General features: G+C 39.7%; 1 protein-coding gene across 2 annotated transcripts in view; it reads right to left on the bottom strand.

Annotated features, from left to right (window-relative positions):
* Window positions 1–726: 726 nt before the first annotated feature.
* Window positions 727–18,638, bottom strand: part of LOC124259911 — a 35,996-nt gene continuing 18,084 nt past the window's right edge. For both annotated transcript variants that reach the window (XM_046694142.1, XM_046694144.1), the window contains exons 3-15: window positions 13,781–13,881; window positions 13,268–13,442; window positions 12,115–12,185; window positions 8,970–9,087; window positions 5,634–6,695; window positions 4,505–4,557; window positions 4,096–4,159; window positions 3,718–3,779; window positions 3,337–3,388; window positions 3,095–3,147; window positions 2,917–2,980; window positions 2,250–2,315; window positions 727–1,678 (exon numbers count right to left, since the gene is read on the bottom strand). In XM_046694142.1, the coding sequence (XP_046550098.1) occupies window positions 1,011–1,678; window positions 2,250–2,315; window positions 2,917–2,980; window positions 3,095–3,147; window positions 3,337–3,388; window positions 3,718–3,779; window positions 4,096–4,159; window positions 4,505–4,557; window positions 5,634–6,695; window positions 8,970–9,087; window positions 12,115–12,185; window positions 13,268–13,442; window positions 13,781–13,881 (2,609 nt within the window). In that variant the 3' untranslated portion in view covers window positions 727–1,010. The remainder of the gene's footprint in view (window positions 1,679–2,249; window positions 2,316–2,916; window positions 2,981–3,094; window positions 3,148–3,336; window positions 3,389–3,717; window positions 3,780–4,095; window positions 4,160–4,504; window positions 4,558–5,633; window positions 6,696–8,969; window positions 9,088–12,114; window positions 12,186–13,267; window positions 13,443–13,780; window positions 13,882–18,638) is intronic.

Genomic DNA, 18,638 nt, shown 5'->3' with positions numbered 1-18,638 from the left:
TATCGGGCATTTTCTACTATATACATTGCATGTAGAGCTATCTGTACACATAAATTGACCAAGGCGAACTAGAAACATTACTTTAAAAACACAGTTATACTTTGCATTACGTAACTTCCCTAATAGGTAGAGGGCTCTTTTATCTATGTAATACTGTAGTGGCATGGTGCCGATACAATCCAATACAACAATACTGGGAGTGCGCGTGTGTAGTCCTTGAACTTTTTTACAAAATTGTCGTTGTACAACTTCAAGCATTTCATGCTCTTTAAGAGGAAGTTTACCTGATTCCTCATCACGCTGAACACCGGGGTTCGATTCTCAACGTGTGAAACCCATTTCACGCCGTTATTGCTGGAAATATTTCTAAAAGTTGCGAAACACCATTCTCACCCAGTCTTATAGTACATGAGGGAACAAGGAAGACGCCTAGTCAGAGAGTTATATCCCTTGTGTGTATCAGGAATGGTGTTCGGATTTTTGAATGCCTTCATAATAGGTTTGCCAGCATACAGATAATCATAGGTTTCACAAAAAGACATTTAAACCCACCATACCAGAGGGATTTCCTTCCTTAGCAAAACTGACAGGCTCTGAAAAATTACACCTCATATACACATGAACCCTCGAGTAAGTATTTGTGGTATCGTAGACATGTGGGAAAACCAGATCAATGCCATGTGCTCATTTATCAACATTCGAGACACATGGACAAAGAGGTGGTGCTTAGTGTTTCTACAGATTAATATTGATCCAGTAATCTTCTCATTTGTCAACATTGGGGATGCATGGTCAAAGAAGTGTCTTCCTCCAGATGAATATTGTTCCAGTAATCGTTTGTTCATGCATGGACATAAAATATGAGAGGTGCCGAGCATTTCTTCAGATGTATATTGATGTATCTTGATCCAGGTTTCTGCACTGGTTGTGGCTGAGAATAATATCATTCCCCTTGAGCATGTAATGCCTCCACTTCCCAAACATTACTGTCGAGGTCCAGAAAAGTGACACTATGACACTGCTTTCAGAATGAGACCTTTCTTTCGAGTGTTCATTTCTACATCTGCTCCCGAGATCAGCTTCAACTTCACTGTGAAAGGAATTTTTGTTGAAACACCAAATGTCAGCCACAACGGTGAAGTATGCTCCAAGTCAAACACCCTTAAAACATCATTCTTTGAAATGTCTAGAAATGTAAGTTTCGACTTTGCAGCATCCAACACAACGCCGAATTTCAAAACACTCTCTGCTTTTGAGATTGTGACACATTTCATGTGTTGTCCATGTTTCCATATCTGTTTGCAGACCCAGTCGTGCTTTGGACAGAAACACAACACAATGCACCAAGAGAGTTCGCCAGTTGACATAAAGGCACTTTTATCCAACGCTGTCTCCTCAACAACGCCTGTCTCCAAAACTGGTTCTCTACTTCGAGATTTAATGGATTCTTCATCAAGGCCAGTTATGTCAGCTTCAACCTCCCAATACACAGGTTCATGGTGAATTTGACAAGGTGCTGGAAGAAGCGGCTCGGAACCGGCAGTGCCCCAAAATCTTCGAAATCGTAGTTGGCTGGGCTCCTCGTCCTTTGCAAACGACGGCACGTTGGTTAACTCCCCCTCCTGCACACGGCAAAATCGTGTATTTACACGATGGACACACATCTTAAGCCTGGGGCCTGTGGGAATTAGGAGACCAGTATTACACTCAAATCATAATTTTATTAATTGATTAATCGACTTATTCAGGTTATCAACACTTGAACTATACATGTCACAACGGCACGAAAAGCTAATGCAATCTATGATCCTGAATTCGAAATGACAGTATACCTAAAAAGCACTGTGTTTATCAATGAATTGATTTCAATCAACAATAATGTGCTATTGACTTTTGTCTCAGAAGCAGAGGGCATTATCTGTAAGCTGATACAACGTTTACCATGATCAGCTTTCTATGGTCTAGTGTGTACAGCCGCCATATAGCTGGAATATTGCTGAGTGCGGCGTACGACTTAACTCACTCACTCACTCTAGTGTGTACAGATGAAACAGATTATTATGAGACAAGTTCCTATGCAAAATATGAGTATTTCTTATTTTATAAATATCGACATCACGAATGAATATTAAACCCGGTTTGATTGCTGTTTCAGAAAGACTCATCACCTACAACATTCTCTGGTGATCAAAAGCTACAAAACTTTCTCCGTGGCCAGAAGAAGTTATAGTTAATGTAGAGATACTCACAAACGATGAGAATGTTGTCCAGTCCGTTTCGATGACTGCCAACACAAACTACTGTTCGTTCCAGTGCTGGAAGAATGAATTAAAATAGTATTGATATTGGTGTGTGAATCTAAAATGGGGAGAAACCTCGAATTGCACATGTTGCTGAGGGTAACAACTGCTTCAATTCTGCTAACACAGAAATTACGCTGGCAGTCCCAGGATCAGTACTACAAAACGAGTGAGTGAATTTAGTTTTGCGCCGCACTCGGCGATATTCCAGCTATATGGCGGCGGTCCTACAAAATGACCATAATCAATGTAATATAGTCTGTTTAAAATGATACTTTACATTAGTAATATTGCAACCTTGGGGCGTTTGGACATGTTAAAACCGCCACGTCCCCACGTGTTTATCTCATGAGAGGAAATAGGTTTTAAGTTAATAACCATTTTAGATTTTTGAATTATGAACGTGTATCTTTCGCTTGTACTCAAACATGTCAAATCAGTGTTTGACACAATGAGCAACGTTCGAAATGCCGTCGAAATACGATGACACTGTGTCAGTAATGTCACCTTGCCTAATACCCCTACGCATTCGCTCTGCCCATTCAAGCAAATGTTATTGGCAAATTACTGGAACCTGTACATATATGCTGAAGTAAGGAAGAAACTGATTGCGCACCTTGCTCAAGCTGTCGACATCTTTTTCGAAAAACGTCAATGGTTTCATTCAGAGATATAATTTTCTGTAACAGAAAAATGTATGTATCGATCTAGCCATTCACCACAGCTGAGGTATTAATATTAGCTTGTGGAGAAAAGAAAATACAATTTTACAGCTGTATGTAAGATTTGCTTGCCTTTTCGTATTGACTCAGAAGTTCCTTCTTCACATTTGTTTCTCTGGTAAGTTCTGAAAATGTTATGCATGTGTATTATCTTATGAGTAAAGTATATTTTATGTTCATTATGTTTTATGTTCACTGCGTGGTTTTTCTTAGTAAACACATGAGGTTGAGGTTATCACAAAGATAACCTATACTACATGAGCAAATAGAATGTTCTAAATGAAAACGATGAAAAAAGTCACTTGAATACATACTGTCCTCAAGATCACTGCATCGTTGCTCTAGAAACGGCAAGTTCTTCAATTTCTGTTACATGAAAAATATAGAGCCCAATGTATATTTAGACCTAGATCTATGGACTAGGTCAGGTTAGCGCTCAAAGACCCATTGTTAAATATTCTACGATTTTTTAAAACATGTTTTAACCGGTTATTGTACTCTACTTTATCTCAAACAAAATGGCAGGCCACGCAGAAAGTAATTTGTAGTTCCTTTTATTTAAAGAAATTCTTTTGTTTGATGTAAATGTATTAAATAATACCATGGGCTAGCAGCTAGGATGTAATTTCAACTTCACATTCCAACACATGGTTGTAATAGAAATTCGCTTTTTGTGGAACAGGAAGATGTATTACCATGTCCTTCAAAGACAAAGCATTCTCGGTGGACTGCAACTGTTGTGCCTGTAGGTCAAGTTCTAGAACAAAAGAGCATTCGAAATATTTCAGGTTATGTGCTTGGCATTACATGCATTTTCATTTTGTAGCCATTAACTCAAAATGCTTTATGAGCGTGAATAAAATATAACCTTTTCACATCCATACACAGTCGATAGTACTATTCCGACTATATCAAGAGCATTTGTTTATGAATCACGACAAATATAGTTATTATACCAGGATTTCGTGAAAGGGCTATCGTATCCTGCCCCACCTGTGGCACACGCCTTTAGGCAAAGGCTTGTGAGCATTTCCATACCAATACTGAGTGTCATTAACTGTAAATCCACTTACTTCGCCTTGCAATCCCAATATCTCTGTTCATCTGAGACAGCATGCTTGTGTGGCTTGCCATCGCCTGGAACATGAACAATGGATATATTCATCACTTGAGAGACGACCAAGGGAGATAGTTCTATGGATATACAGTTACTTTATCACAATACATGAGGCACGTCGGAGTAGATGCTAACACCGTTATCAAGCTAGTATCGTTAACATCTACACCGAAACGTCGAATACTAGTATATTGTAATAGAGAAGTCCATGTCCATAGAGCTATCCCAACCTGTTCATCACACTAACCTCTAAATGATACTCAAAGAAGAGACTGAATCCGACTTCCAAGTAAAAAACGTACAAACACATCAAGTACCTCAACTCTTGTTCAGGTTCCATGTTACTGAACATAACATCGACTTACTCTTTCGTTTTCATGTACTCTTTCCTCCAGAAAGTTGATTCTCCGGAGGTAGTCTGAAGAAACAATGGAGACACAACGCTTTGATAATCCAATGTGTGTCGAAACACCTTTACAACACTTTAGCCTTGTTTGTGATTGGGCATTTTCCAGCAGTAGGAAAACCAAGTTCTATGGATAGTGAACTTCTTTAATGCAATGAGTGCGACGTTTCGGTGTAGGTACTAACACCGTTATCAAGCAAGTGATGCAATGAGTGCGACGTTTAGGCTTGACTCCTGAGAGTTTCTAGGACTTGAGTCCTGCCCCACAACGAAGCACATGTGACACATGTGGCACACCTTAGGTAAGTGAGTTTGTTCAAAATTGGCTCTGTTCACCCTGCAGGAAAATGGGTACCTGTTGGAAAAAAGTCCTATGACTATAACCTTCTAGCGCCTAACAGGCAGCTTGGGTTATCCGGGGAATAAAGTGCTGTGCCTTGATTGTTAGAGCTATGAGCATACCTAGTGTGGAGTTTGGCGCTACATAAATGGACACATTATTATTATTTTTAGGTACTAACATCAATGTCAAGCAATTGATAACGGTGTTAGTACCTACACCGAAACGTTGCACTCATTGCAATAAAGAAGTTGACTATCCATAGAACCTGGTTTTCCTTCATCTATACAACTTCTAAAATGCCTCTCAAAGAAATTTTCCAGCAGTATTCCAGCAATATCCTGGCGGCTCATGTTTTGAAGATACGAAGCCTGCTTTAATACTTTTTCACTTAAACTAATTTCTTTTATTGATTGTTTAACCGAAGTTACTCTGAGGGTCTTAAGACAAGCAGCACCTAGGTGGGATGAAACAGTTTGCATAATGTCCTCCAGGACATCGTATACGTTGATATATAAAATCAGGACACCTTGCTATCACATTATAGTTTTACTTAAACAACAGCATACTTCATTCTGAGTATGTCCATAAACTAAAACTGTTCTGTTTGTGTCAGCCATTGTTATAGAGTAAAACATCAATACAAATCCAAAGAACTGCCTTGAAGCGACATTAATTTTGTTTACTCATATGGACTTCCCTCAAGCAGAAGCGTCGGGCAAAGGGAATATATACATATATTACATACCCTCAACTGTTGGGGTAGCATCTGAGAGTGGTTCTGCATCCATTTTCATCGGACTGTATAAACAAAATAGAGACTGCACCGCTCTCTCCAGATTGTTCTGCCCATCCAACAATAGCCGTACTTCATTACCACGCCTGTCTGAAGAAGGCAAAGGTATTGTCAAGTCAATCCTTGACCTATCATGTAAGATCTGCTTCAACTCAAGAAATTCAGATTTCGAACAGTACTGAAGAATTTGTTTCCCAAATTCAACTGCATTGTTCACAGAATTGAATGTCTTGAGCAAACAGCTCAGCTTGTCCTGCAGGACCATTCTGGGCGCTTCCAGACTTTGGATGACTTCCTTCTGCAGTTGTCTGCCTCTCCGGAGCAGCAGAAGCGATAAACTCTCCCGTGCTGCAGATATCTGGTCACATAAAGATGCTTCACTTTTGTCCAAAGCAAGCCCTTGGTCTTTCAGGTCTAAAACGTTTCTCTGTATTTCTTCTGATCTTGCTTCAAGACCCCCCAGGAGAACCTCCAATTCCTTCTGTTCTTGCTGATATTCCTTTTTGAGTTCAACTGTTTCATGGTTCTTGTGGACATCTTGAATGCAGACTAGACATAAGGCCATCTTACAGTTTTGGTCATAAAGCATAAGATCATACTCGTCATGATGTGCACACATCTCCTTTTTCTTAAACTGTGGATAAGGACTGGTTTGGATTTCATCAATGGAGTACGTTGTGTGCCTAGTAAAGCTCCTAATTTGGCCGTGATTGTTGTTGCATTCTAAACATAGGTAGTCGTCACATCCTTCACAAAATGATACCGCTTCTTTGTCATTGTGGTGAAAGTTATGTGTGCATGTCCTACTTGTCTCACTCTTCTCCCATCGTGCTTTGTTCCTACTGGACGTATCAAGTTTGATGTCTGTACGATCGAAAACTGTTGAACACTCAGAACAAATTCCGCTGGTGTCGTTGAGTTGTTCAAAGCAGGTCTGGCACATCACGTGAATACAAGGAAGCCTGTAAATGATGTGGCTCTCATCATGGCGTTGTCTGCATGTCATACAGGTATCTGCGCGAAATGTAGAATATTCAAATTTCTATGTTGTCTTGCATGAATTCGAGCTTTACGCTCATTACATATGATTGATACTAAGCTACAATAAATACTCAAATATGGAGAGGTGTGATATAAGAGACTGCGATAAATGTATAGTCACACTAGAGTACTGTCGAAATAGGAAAAAACTGTTTTATGGCTGTTACTCTGTATCCCTAAACTTTACACAATTGCAAATGACATATGTCGAAATAACCCACATCGGCCTAACTGGGCGTTCAGTGGGATGCGTAATACGATATCCGGAAAAACATGTTTACTTGTAAAATCGAGCAAAACTTAGAAAAAATACGAATAGCTGCTGAAACAATAGATCAGACTATAGATGGCAATTAGGTCGCTCAGCCAGGTATGATGACGGACCGTCGACTCACCTGGCATAAAATTCACGTGCTGCCTACAGGCACAAGGCGTCATCTCAAGGATATTCGATGCGTTTTCTTGTGTGCTGAATATGTCTCATATATTGATTAACACCTGACGTCTTTCTTTCATAAAGTTTATGCTGAGATATGTAAAACAGTATGATACCCACAAAAAGGCTTAAATTAGCCATCGTATTAAATGTCTCAAAATATATAGTTAGCATGGCCACCCGAAGATCGACAGGACTGGATATTATTTGTAAATTGTTACTTCCCAGTTTAAGTCCCTTAAAAGATTAGCTGATATCTCTACTCATGGTATGATGTGATATATGATAAATAAATTATCATTTCATTGTGATCAGAAAATAACAAATAACAGAAATAAATAAATTTTTGTCCTTCAACTACTTCAACTAGAAGAGTCCACTTTTAGATTACAGGGGTGACACTAGTTTATCATTGCATAATCAACAGTCAACAGACCATGAAATGTTGTTTAAAGACTGTAGGCGAATAGAGAACAAGCCCTCAGCCCGACCCCAGCCACAGTCTGCGACACCCGACCTGGTTCTGCTTTTGAGACGACCCCCTATGTCTGTTTGTTTTTATAGTGGTAGTGAGACTCTATGGTAGCTTCATCCTTAAGAGTTTCACAAATAAAAATATTGTTTTGTACGTCAGCTATCGTTTCTAATGAAGCTAAGTCTCATTTCAAAATGGGAATTTAAAAAGTGTCCTTTGTAATATAATATTATCGCACACTAATTTGCATAAAGCCAAGGTCTGTTCAAAATAAGTCGACTTGGACTTAACCACATTGCTCATTTCTGCACTAATCTCTCTTCAGTAAAGTCCTTTTTTAACGTTTCCTATCTCCCTACCACTGAGACTGTAGTTAGGCCCAACTTAGTTTGATAGATAGTTCACACTTTCACATGTGACCTACATAAATTGTGGACATAAATGTGAAAAAACAGTTTTTTTCTAGTCCGATAGTACTTCAGTTTGAGTTGATGGTGGTTTTAGGGGAAGGTGTATATTTTGTACACAGGAACATTGTATTATGCTTAAAAATTATGGGGTGGGGTGGGGTAATTGATATTGTACTTAACATGCAGGGTGGTCACTTACTTTGTACATAATATTTAGATAGTGAGGGTTTCACTCACATTGTACATGCTTCTCCATGCAAATACACACACACACACACACACACACACACACACACACACACACACACACACACACACACACACACACACACACACACACCGGCCATAAATTATGAACGGTCATTAAATGGGAGTTACATGACCTGAATTTATATTGATTGTAGCCCCACACATGAAGACAGAGTGAACGTGGCCATGTATACTGTGCGGAGCCTTCTATACGTTCAATTTCTATTCCGTTATCATGACCATGATGATTCGGGTTAGAATTGGTCTCCAGGGTCTAGATTTTCGAAGCTTTCTTAGCACTAAGATAGTCGTAAGTGCCATACATTAACATTAGCTTACGACTATCTTAGCGCTAAGAGAGCTTCGAAAACCTAGGCCCAGCAACCCATGCTTGCCGTAAAAGCGACTAACGGGATCGGGTTGTCAGGTTCGCCCACTTGGTTGACACATGTCATCCTTATCCCAATTGCTTAGATCCATGCTCATGATGTTGATCACTGGATTGTCTGGTCCAGCTGGAATATTGCTGATTGTGGTATTAAACAACAAACAAACAAACAAACGGGATCATCGTAAATGAATTGTTTTCATCTCGGTGACGGTATTTCAGTCTCATTCTCGTCTAGCTGCGATTAGATACAAAATTGCTGATACGGCTTAAAGCAGCATTTACTCACCCACTCTCATTCTCGTCAATGACTGTAACATCATACTCGCGTTTTCTGCGGTGAGGCATCGTTCAGGCTGGAAGGACTTTGTAATAGCCGCATACTTCTCTTTACATGCAGCAAATTCCTGAAATTGATGTATGAAAACCTCTGAGATGTATGGAATACATGTGTACGAGCTTCGAAATAACTCCGATAACATGTATCAAATATTGATTTGCAGATGTACTAATATATACTAAGCAGCAAAAGAAACGTCAGTTTTGAATTTTCCTTCGCAGAAACGGCAAACTGTAAACTCATGTAATGTTTTGATTGTATATTTTTGACAACATCTCCAACTTTTAATTTATCTGTGCAAAGACATTCCTTCGCAAATTCAGAATTGAACCAAGGAAATGGTCTCAATGATCGCCCCCGTTCTGGCAGACAAAGGGTGACCACAAGACGACAAGAACACCATGTTGTGCGACAGCATATACAGAATCCGTTCATGCAGGCATCCGAAACAGCACGCCAGACAGTGGGAACACACGGAAGACCAATCAGTACTGATACAATACGCCGACGTCTTAACAGCGGGAACCTCCATTGCCGTAGACCTTACCGTGGACCTATCCTCACCCCTCGTCATCGGCGTGAACGTCTACAGTTTGCCCTACAACACCAAAACTGGTGATACAGGTAGTGGATAACTGTTCTGTTCACAAATGAGAGTCGGTACTGCGTATCAACTGCAGATGGCAGAACAAGAATATGGCGACGACGTGGCCAGCGTTACTCAGACCAGTTATGGAAAGAAACTCATGGGGAGGTGCAAGCGTCATGGTATGGGGTAGAATAGGCCTGAACCAGAGAGTAGGTCCTGTGGTGTTCCAGAACCTTGGTCCAAGGAGAGGAGGCGGCATCACAGCGGTGCGCTAGATCGACCAAGTTGTCAGACCCCACGTCATACACATTTCGCACGTCACCGGAACAACATTTCCCAGCATGATAACGCCCGGGCCCATACTGCCAGAGCTACACGGAACTTCCTACAGCCCAACGGTGTCAACATTATGCAGTGGCTAGCCCTTAGTCCTGATTTATACCCAATTGAACATCCTTGGGATGAAATTCAGAGGAGACTGAATAATGTCATACCAAGGCCGAACACAGCCGTTTTATTGCTCCAGGCTTTTCTCAGAGTGTGGTTCAAGGTGCCAATGGCCTTCATCAATCGATTGGTGCACTCCATGCATAGAAGCTGGGCTGCAGTTATTGCCGCTGGTGGTGGTCGCACTAGATACTGAAGTCAAGAGTCAGTGTCAAGAGTCAATCTAAGTTTGAATTCGTACTGACGTTTTTTTGCTGCTGAGTATAGTTTATACGGTATCGACGTGGCTGGAATTATTCAGAATTACACCGGTTAACAGCAAATTCAAGCGTCAGTTGATCAACCGAAAAATATCGGGAGCGTATCTTGTCACTGATGGTTCAAATTTTGAAATTTCCTCCACATATAGTATGACCAGAAATTATTGAGAATTTTAGGAATATGTTTAATTGGATTTTCTAGTATAAACAACCTTGACCAGCTATCAAGTGCTTGGTTTCATTCAAGAGATACAACTCCGTTAATCCTTTTTCATTAGTTTGTGAAGAGTTATCCCCCTTTGTTTGCTTACTAGCAGACGACATTTTCAGTGATCCTCAGTATGGATGATTTAGAGAAGAGGAAGTTGATTGTAGAGTATTTAACAAGGACATCAGATCAGCTAAAGTGATTTCAAGTAGAACAGGCATCCCTTTGTCCACTGTTTAACGTGTTTTGAAAAATATTGCAAATGGATATGGCATTGAGCACCAGGGAGGCGCAGGTAGGCCCAGATAATTGACTGTCGGTGACAGGAGGCGGCTTGGTATTCTTGTTTCTAAAAACAAACGAAGGAGTTTAGAAAACTTAAGGCTGGATATGATTGATAGAGGAACTGTGGCTGTCTGTAAGGAGACAATTAGAATTGAGCTGCATGCAATGGGTTGGCAGAAAAGACCAGGAATTCCATCACCGATCATGAAACCCGAACCAAAGGAGCGAAGGTTGAACTGGTGCTTACAGGATAAGAAATTTTAACTGAGAGAGAGAGAGAGTTCTGTGTGGCTGTTTCCTAATACACTGAAATTCTGGACCAAACAAACTGAAAAACCTTTGTATCAGCGCCCAAAGTGCAATCCGAAATTTAACGTGTGGGGTGGCATATCTGTTAGGGGCAACGCCCCTCTGTGTATTTGAAGGGAATATGAACAGTGAGCTGTACACAGATATTCTCGAGGGACATTTACTTCCATCTGCTCACGTGTTCTATGGCAATGTTTGGATTTTCCAGCAGGACAACGATCCAAAACATCGTTCAAAACATTCACAGGCCTGGTTTCGGACCCAAAATATGACATTATGAGATTGGCAAAGCTATAGCCCTGACCTAAATCCAATAGAACATGTTTGGGGACTTATGAAGGAAAGTGTCAATAAGAAAAATCTGACAAATATTTCTGAAATGAAAGAAGAGGTGGTCCGATATTGGGACAGCATGGACCACGACTTTCTAACTTCTTTGATCAGTAGTATGCCCCGCCGCACTGAAGCCTGCATTGCTGCCCATATGGTGACTTGACAAAATACTAACTGTTCACCTGTCTTAGAATCTGGAGTTATGCTCTGCTAATATTCACATTTAATACGTGAGTAATGAGAGAAAAAAATTAAAAAATATAAATCTTTAAATTCTCAATAATTTCTGGTTGTACTTGTATCTACCATAAAACCTTTTGAAAGTTTTACCGAGGCCTTGGATATTGTAACCTTGATCAAACAACTTCTGTTTGTCAACTTTTTAGTCAACCCCAAATCTTTTATTTATTGTGTAATATAATATCATGCTGTTGTGTTCAAGTTATGTTGGCAAGATTAGCCTATGTTTTCCATGACAATGTCAAAATAAGATATATTGGAGCTTGTTGCTGAAAACACTGCAGCACAATATTCTTTGTATCACTGTGAGTTGCACCCTGTACTTCCACACCCAAGCTCAGTGTCAAGCCAACTCTATATGAATGATTAACACTGTGTTACACTCATAAATTCCATGTGAAACAGACATAAAGTTAGTCTTACCTTCTCCAAGAGCTGTATCCGGGATTGCAATTCCTCCTGGAGAGCAACGCTTCCTTCTAGCGCTTTCTCAGCTGGAACATTAGTTTGCCTGCAGTTATTTAATGAATCCCAGCTAATAAAGCCATATCTGCTGAAATGTTCTATCAGGGATTGCATTTCACCCAGAAGAGTTACACGGTCACTTAATGAAACCTAGGTAATGAAACTGCATCTGCTGAAATGTTCTATCAGGGATTGCATTTCACCCAGAAGAGTTACACGGTCACTTAATGAAACCTAGGTAATGAAACTGCATCTGTTGAAATGTTATATCAGGGAATGCAGTTCTTCCAGGAGAGTTACACGGTCACTTAATGAAACCCAGGTATTAAAGCCACATATGTTGAAGTGCCTCCCTTACTAGGTAGTATGCTATTCACACTTTGCTAAGGATCAAATCATGGATTCAACAGAAAACTATTATGTGGGGTCAAATTTGGTTTTAATGCCAAAGCTTATTTGAAGCATGGATCCTAGGTTTCAGTATGTCATTGCATCTTGTGGATCCCATATCTGCTATTAACATGTGTTGTTTATTTGTCAATGACTCGTTCCATGATTTGCAAAATGGTTGACTGGTGCCATGAAAACCATTTTCATGGTTACTCGTGTATCAAGTGCATAAGCTTAGATTAAAGTGACTCTTTGCCTAATGAGGGGTTACCATATTATTATTTATCCAGTTTTGAATGGATACAACTTCAAATTATGAATCTACGTTTAAGTAAAGTTGTAACGTTTTGTGATCCTTAGCAAACTGTGAGTAGTATATATTAAATCAGCAATATTCCAGCTGCATGGCTGTGGTCTGTAAATAGTCGTGTATGGAGCAGACAGTCCAGTGATCAACAGCATGAGCATCGATCTGCGCAACTGGGATAGGATGATATGTGTCCACCAAGTCAGCGAGCCTGACCACCCGATCCCTTTAGTTGTCAAACATTAGGTTGCTGTAGATCAATTCTTACCCGGATATTCACGGGTCAGATCAGTCAATGCCATGGACAAATATTTGAAACATAAAAGTACCTTAGGAGCGTGTTGGCCTTCACGGACTAAAAGACGCAAAACAATCTTCTGGCCCAGGTTTCTCTTGTATTGTTAGGTTACTCACCTTTCAGCTTCCCACTTTCCTCATTATGAATTCTTTGCTGCAGATCACCAATGATCTCTTCCTTTTCTTTCACAATCTCGTCCATTGCTAGCTTCGCTTGTGACTTACATGTGGTCAATTCCTTCTTGTGCTCACCACACATATGCGTGATGTCAGAATTTCTTTCTTCTAATTCCTAAGATAAGACAGAAAACACGCACATGACTGGCTTCAACTTTTAAGTACTAAGTAATTCATCTACAAAGACCACATTCTAGAATACACACTGTGTTTTCATCTATTCGATTGAATAGTTTTTCTACGTTTGCAAATCCTGCAGTGTCTTGGTACGAAAATGTTCAAATTGAAAAAAATAGTATTTTGCTTACTAAATGGCATCTTTCTGTTAACTGTTTCATAAGGACATATGTTTACTTTTCAATGGAATGAGGGCATATTAGGTTCTAAATTAAATCCTGTGATGGCACACAGAAGGTTTCCAACGGAGAAAAAGGTCCAAACACGAATACTCACTCTTTCCAGTTTAGCAATATGTTTATCTTTTCCGTCTATTAATGCTTTGTACTTGCATTCAATCTTGTTCTTATTGACATACAACGCTGTCTCTTGTCCATCTGAAAGAAGAACACAGTAAACATGTGTGCTAACGTTTTGCCTCATTTCTTCCAGTCCACTGACACTATTTATAGTATTTATTTCCCTTTAAAGGCTTCGGGAAGTCAAAGGACACTTCACTTTCGGAGAAGAAGAATGTCAGAGGAAAAGGCGTCACATAACCAAACAATGACTTAACTGACAACGTTTAAGCTTGACAAATTGAAAGCTATATAGAGAAGCTATACCAGAGGTTTCTGTAAAACCAGGGTTTTGTATCAAAGTCAACATGCCGCGAGAAGACACAAATGACTAATTCATTCAACGAAAACAGTTGTACACTTGCTCACAACAGGCAAATGATACACAAATTAGACTACATGTTATGCTATGGATAAATAATGTTCATAGTGCACAGATGGCAATGCAGACATAGCAAAAGTACAGAAAGCAGTTGCGTTGAGTGAGGTGCCACTGCCTTGTCTAACTGATTGTCCAACCAACCATTTTACCACAGAGGTCGGAGCAAACAGATTTCAATACATACGCAGGTCATTTTCGCCATAAATTGATCCAGCGGTGGGAGTAAACGTATTTCGTTAACTTTGTGTGGGAGGTTCGACAAGGAAGTAATTTCCACCCTACTTATTGAAATGGGCTATATCTGTTTAGTGACACAGAGCTGGGGTTTAGGCTTTCCCAGTGATAACCAATGCAATCTTTATTTAGTTTCTGTTATATACAGTGGCGCAGGAAACTATATACGCTCCAACAACATCCGTGGAAATTTTATGTAGTTATAAAATTCATATCTGTGAACAATATAGTGAAACTATACAAGCGCCGTACAATATAAAGACAATGTTTGTATGTATGTATGTATGTATGTATGTATGTATGTATGTATGTATGTATGTATGTATGTATGTATGTATGTATGTATGTATGTATGTATGTATGTATGTATGTATGTATGTATGTATGTATGTATGTATGTATGTGTGTGTGTGTGTGTGTGTATGTATGTGTGTATGTATTTGTGTGTATACATGTATGTATGTGTGTGTATGTATGTATTTGTGTGTATGCATGTATGTATGCGTGTGTGTGTGTATGTACGTATGTATTTGTGTGTATACATGTATGTATGTGTGTGTATGTATGTATTTGTGTGTATGCATGTATGTATGCGCGCGCGTGTGTGTGTGTGTGTGTGTGTGTGTGTGTGTGTGTGTGTTTTAGCTTCTTTCGATGTGAACATTATACCCATGGAGTCACAAGAAATTATTTCAAGAGATTAAGGCGAGCCTTTTGGACAGTGTTTCGAACAAGCGATTGAATATGTAGACAAAATATGACATCATACATCTTCAACTGATCACCAGCATAAGAATCGCTAAATGCAAATGGGCAAATATAGGAAATAAATTACACTTAATCATTATTTTATTTTGAATAATATTATATATTTTCACGACACAACCTTCCTCTATATATCCTTATTCGTGTATCAGTGTAAAGGTTTTTCCCACTTATTCTTCCTTGAATGACTGTTTCATATCCGCATAATCGCTTTTACTGATCCTGGTTCGCTGCGAACGATACTGTTATAATATGCGACTCATTGTCTATGTTATAGTCCAATTGCAGCGTGTCTCCGTACTGAGAGCATTGACTAGTACATGGTACAAATATTTACGGGTTAAATGACACAAATAGGACTGACGAACAGCTGGATGTTTACTCAAGTTTCTTCCTGGATGTTACGATCGCGAAATCGTGAATACCGCATTTCCTCTAATAAGCGCCGGGCCTCTAAAAAGCACCGGGGTTAAAGCAGCTGTTACGAAATATGCGCCGGGTACGTTTTATATACATGTATTCTCCCTTGATCCAAAACCTTATTTATTAAGGACTGGTCCCTTTAGTCATAACGTCCTGTCCTACACTTGTGTAAGGCAATGACCAAGGCAATAAGCGCAGGGCCTTGTCAACAAAGGACAGTAAAAACTAAGCTATCACAGATCTACACTTAAAACTGGCCTGTCACCTTAAAACTGTATATGTGTTTCCATGCTATTGTAGACGAAATAACAACGAGCTATAGATCGCCAGCAGCTAAAGGTACATCACCACACTGGAGACCATGTAGACTTACAGTACTATATATATAGATCGCCAGCAACTAAAGATACATCACCACACTGGAGACCATGTAGACTTACAGTACTATATATATAGATCGCCAGCAACTAAAGATACATCACCACACTGGAGACCATGTAGACTTACAGTACTATATATATATAGATCGCCAGCAACTAAAGGTACATCACCACACTGGAGACCATGTAGACTTACAGTACTATATATATAGATCGCCAGCAACTAAAGATACATCACCACACTGGAGACCATGTAGACTTACAGTACTATATATATAGATCGCCAGCAACTAAAGGTACATCACCACACTGGAGACCATGTAGACTTACAGTACTATATATATAGATCGCCAGTAACTAAAGGTACATCACCACACTGGAGACAATGTAGACTTACAGTACTATAGATATAGATCGCCAGCAACTAAAGGTACATCACCACACTGGAGACCATGTAGACCTACAGTACTATATATATAGATCGCCAGCAACTAAAGATACATCACCACACTGGAGACCATGTAGACCTACAGTACTATATATATAGATCGCCAGCAACTAAAGATACATCACCACACTGGAGACCATGTAGACCTACAGTACTATATATATAGATCGCCAGCAACTAAAGATACATCACCACACTGGAGACCATGTAGACTTACAGTACTATATATATAGATCGCCAGCAACTAAAGGTGCATCACCACACTGGAGACCATGTAGACTTACAGTACTATATATATAGATCGCCAGCAACTAAAGGTACATCACCACACTGGAGACCATGTAGACTTACAGTACTATATATATAGATCGCCAGCAACTAAAGATACATCACCACACTGGAGACCATGTAGACTTACAGTACTATATATATAGATCGCCAGCAACTAAAGGTACATCACCACACTGGAGACCATGTAGACTTACAGTACTATATATATAGATCGCCAGCAACTAAAGATACATCACCACACTGGAGACCATGTAGACTTACAGTACTATATATATATAGATCGCCAGCAACTAAAGGTACATCACCACACTGGAGACCATGTAGACTTACAGTACTATATATATAGATCGCCAGCAACTAAAGATACATCACCACACTGGAGACCATGTAGACTTACAGTACTATATATATAGATCGCCAGCAACTAAAGGTACATCACCACACTGGAGACCATGTAGACTTACAGTACTATATATATAGATCGCCAGTAACTAAAGGTACATCACCACACTGGAGACAATGTAGACTTACAGTACTATAGATATAGATCGCCAGCAACTAAAGGTACATCACCACACTGGAGACCATGTAGACCTACAGTACTATATATATAGATCGCCAGCAACTAAAGGTACATCACCACACTGGAGACCATGTAGACCTACAGTACTATATATATAGATCGCCAGCAACTAAAGATACATCACCACACTGGAGACCATGTAGACCTACAGTACTATATATATAGATCGCCAGCAACTAAAGATACATCACCACACTGGAGACCATGTAGACTTACAGTACTATATATATAGATCGCCAGCAACTAAAGGTGCATCACCACACTGGAGACCATGTAGACTTACAGTACTATATATATAGATCGCCAGCAACTAAAGGTACATCACCACACTGGAGACCATGTAGACTTACAGTACTATATATATAGATCGCCAGCAACTAAAGATACATCACCACACTGGAGACCATGTAGACTTACAGTACTATATATATAGATCGCCAGCAACTAAAGGTACATCACCACACTGGAGACCATGTAGACTTACAGTACTATATATATAGATCGCCAGCAACTAAAGATACATCACCACACTGGAGACCATGTAGACTTACAGTACTATATATATATAGATCGCCAGCAACTAAAGGTACATCACCACACTGGAGACCATGTAGACTTACAGTACTATATATATAGATCGCCAGCAACTAAAGATACATCACCACACTGGAGACCATGTAGACTTACAGTACTATATATATATAGATCGCCAGCAACTAAAGGTACATCACCACACTGGAGACCATGTAGACTTACAGTACTATATATATAGATCGCCAGTAACTAAAGGTACATCACCACACTGGAGACAATGTAGACTTACAGTACTATATATATAGATCGCCAGCAACTAAAGGTACATCACCACACTGGAGACCATGTAGACCTACAGTACTATATATATAGATCGCCAGCAACTAAAGGTACATCACCACACTGGAGACCATGTAGACCTACAGTACTATATATATAGATCGCCAGCAACTAAAGATACATCACCACACTGGAGACCATGTAGACCTACAGTACTATATATATAGATCGCCAGCAACTAAAGATACATCACCACACTGGAGACCATGTAGACTTACAGTACTATATATATAGATCGCCAGCAACTAAAGGTACATCACCACACTGGAGACCATGTAGACTTACAGTACTATATATATAGATCGCCAGCAACTAAAGGTACATCACCACACTGGAGACCATGTAGACTTACAGTACTATATATATAGATCGCCAGCAACTAAAGATACATCACCACACTGGAGACCATGTAGACTT

Source organism: Haliotis rubra, unplaced genomic scaffold, assembly GCF_003918875.1.
Source record: "Haliotis rubra isolate DU_JTF1 unplaced genomic scaffold, ASM391887v1 Scf1185, whole genome shotgun sequence".
NCBI lineage: Eukaryota > Metazoa > Mollusca > Gastropoda > Lepetellida > Haliotidae > Haliotis > Haliotis rubra.
This window is presented reverse-complemented; position numbering and strand designations above follow the sequence as displayed.